The sequence below is a fragment of the Ctenocephalides felis genome, unplaced genomic scaffold, assembly GCF_003426905.1.
Source record: "Ctenocephalides felis isolate EL2017-DRISC unplaced genomic scaffold, ASM342690v1 CF-g0.4_SCAFFOLD_01886, whole genome shotgun sequence".
Lineage (NCBI taxonomy): Eukaryota > Metazoa > Arthropoda > Insecta > Siphonaptera > Pulicidae > Ctenocephalides > Ctenocephalides felis.
This window is the reverse complement of record NW_020538040.1, coordinates 74,101,450-74,102,926: the sequence shown is the minus strand read 5'-3', so window position 1 is coordinate 74,102,926 and position 1,477 is coordinate 74,101,450. Positions and strand designations below refer to the sequence as shown.

At 31.7% G+C, this 1,477-nt stretch overlaps 1 protein-coding gene across 1 annotated transcript; it reads right to left on the bottom strand.

Moving 5' to 3' along the window:
* Positions 1–315: 315 nt before the first annotated feature.
* LOC113375334 (SWI/SNF complex component SNF12 homolog) lies at positions 316–1,192 on the bottom strand. Its single transcript, XM_026615269.1, has 2 exons — positions 1,103–1,192; positions 316–576 (listed from the first exon to the last, which is right to left on the bottom strand). Exons 1-2 carry the CDS (start codon positions 1,190–1,192, stop codon positions 316–318), a joined length of 351 nt encoding a protein of 116 aa, XP_026471054.1.
* Positions 1,193–1,477: the final 285 nt, after the last annotated feature.

The window sequence follows — 1,477 nt, the reverse complement described above, 5'->3', positions numbered from 1 at the left end:
TGCGTCGGCGATTTCCTTAAGCAAATCAACCAGAAACTTCCGTAGAATCGCGATATTTGATTGGTTGGCAGTACCACAATGCTGGATGCCATATGTCCGGATGGGTTTCAGAATTGATTTGTAGATTCGGGGGTGTTTGTTTGACACCGACACTTAGATTTATGACCCAGCGGACAACATAGTTGTCTTCGTTTTTCTTCGATATGTTTACGCTTTAAACAAATGTAGAGTTGACGGTCCAAATGGAGTCCCAAATATTTAACAGTGATGAGCATAAACTGTGTTGTCATGAGACTGAAGTGTTATTGATTTTATCTATTCTAAAAAGTGCGAGTGGATGTGCTTGATTATCGTAAAGCCTTTCAGGCGCACCATCCCGGTTACGTTTTCGAACTCCTCGTCACAATCGATGTAGGTAGGATCTTCAGGATCTTGAAGTCTCCTCTCCTTGATCTGGATCCAGATCAATTTGACCACATTGTAACGTGTTTCGGGTTCGTCACTGCCTATTAATTTGGCTAATGCGGGCGATAGACGATATTTCTTGTGGATTCCCTTATTCCGTGCAGCCCGTTTCTGCAAAAATAATAAATATAAATAATATATATATATATATATATATATATATATATATATATATATACACATATATATATATATATATATATATATATATATAGAGAGAGAGAGAGAGAGAGAGAGAGAGTTAAACAAAGATCAGAAGTTATAGGTCTATGAGCTGTTGTAATAAATTTTGACTTTTAACAACGTTTGCAAATGACAACCCAAACAATTGTCCTATTTTTTGTGATTAATTTTCAATATTACATACTTATTACTTATTAAAGCTTCCAGGTAAGGGCTATTTTGAGCTAAAAACATATTGCTATAACTAATTTCAAGTGAATACCTAAGTAAGTAGTAAATGAAATCTAGATTTATTTATGAATATAATATATAATATTTGTCAATTTCATTCTAAGTTGCGTAGTCTTAGAAAATGGCTACCATACTATATTAATTTATTCGTATTTATGGAGATATTTTACTTGTATTGCTACATCTTTTTCATGAGTATATATTATTTTTATTTTTCAATTACCTTTTTTGCCTCTTGAAACAAGACTTCAGAAAGGGTAGTCGAACTTATCGACCGTGATTTCGCCTCCTTTTTTGTGCGTCTCGATACCATTGTGCCTGAACTGCTAAAATAATTTTAATAGAATTATATTTGCGATCAGAAAATTAATATCGGATAAATTAGTAAATATTTCGCATAAATCGTATAAATGAAAGACATGTGAATAAAAAAATATCCATATCAAGTTGTAATGAAGAGAAATAAATACACTAAATATTTTAACTAAATTAAAACGTTTGAAAGTCAAGTCAAATTAGATGACAGTACGGTATTAAATGTTTTACCATTAAATTAAAATCGAAAACTTTATTTTTCGTACAAAAAAAACTTTGCAGG

What these genes read in the sequence shown, in the direction of transcription:
- LOC113375334 (XM_026615269.1), bottom strand. Translation starts at nt 1,192, where the DNA reads ATGGTATCGAGACGCACAAAAAAGGAGGCGAAATCACGGTCGATAAGT. An exon ending in TGTTTCAAGAGGCAAAAAAG is followed by an intron (nt 577 to 1,102) that starts GTAATTGAAAAA and finishes TTATTTTTGCAG; the next exon opens with AAACGGGCTGCACGGAATAA.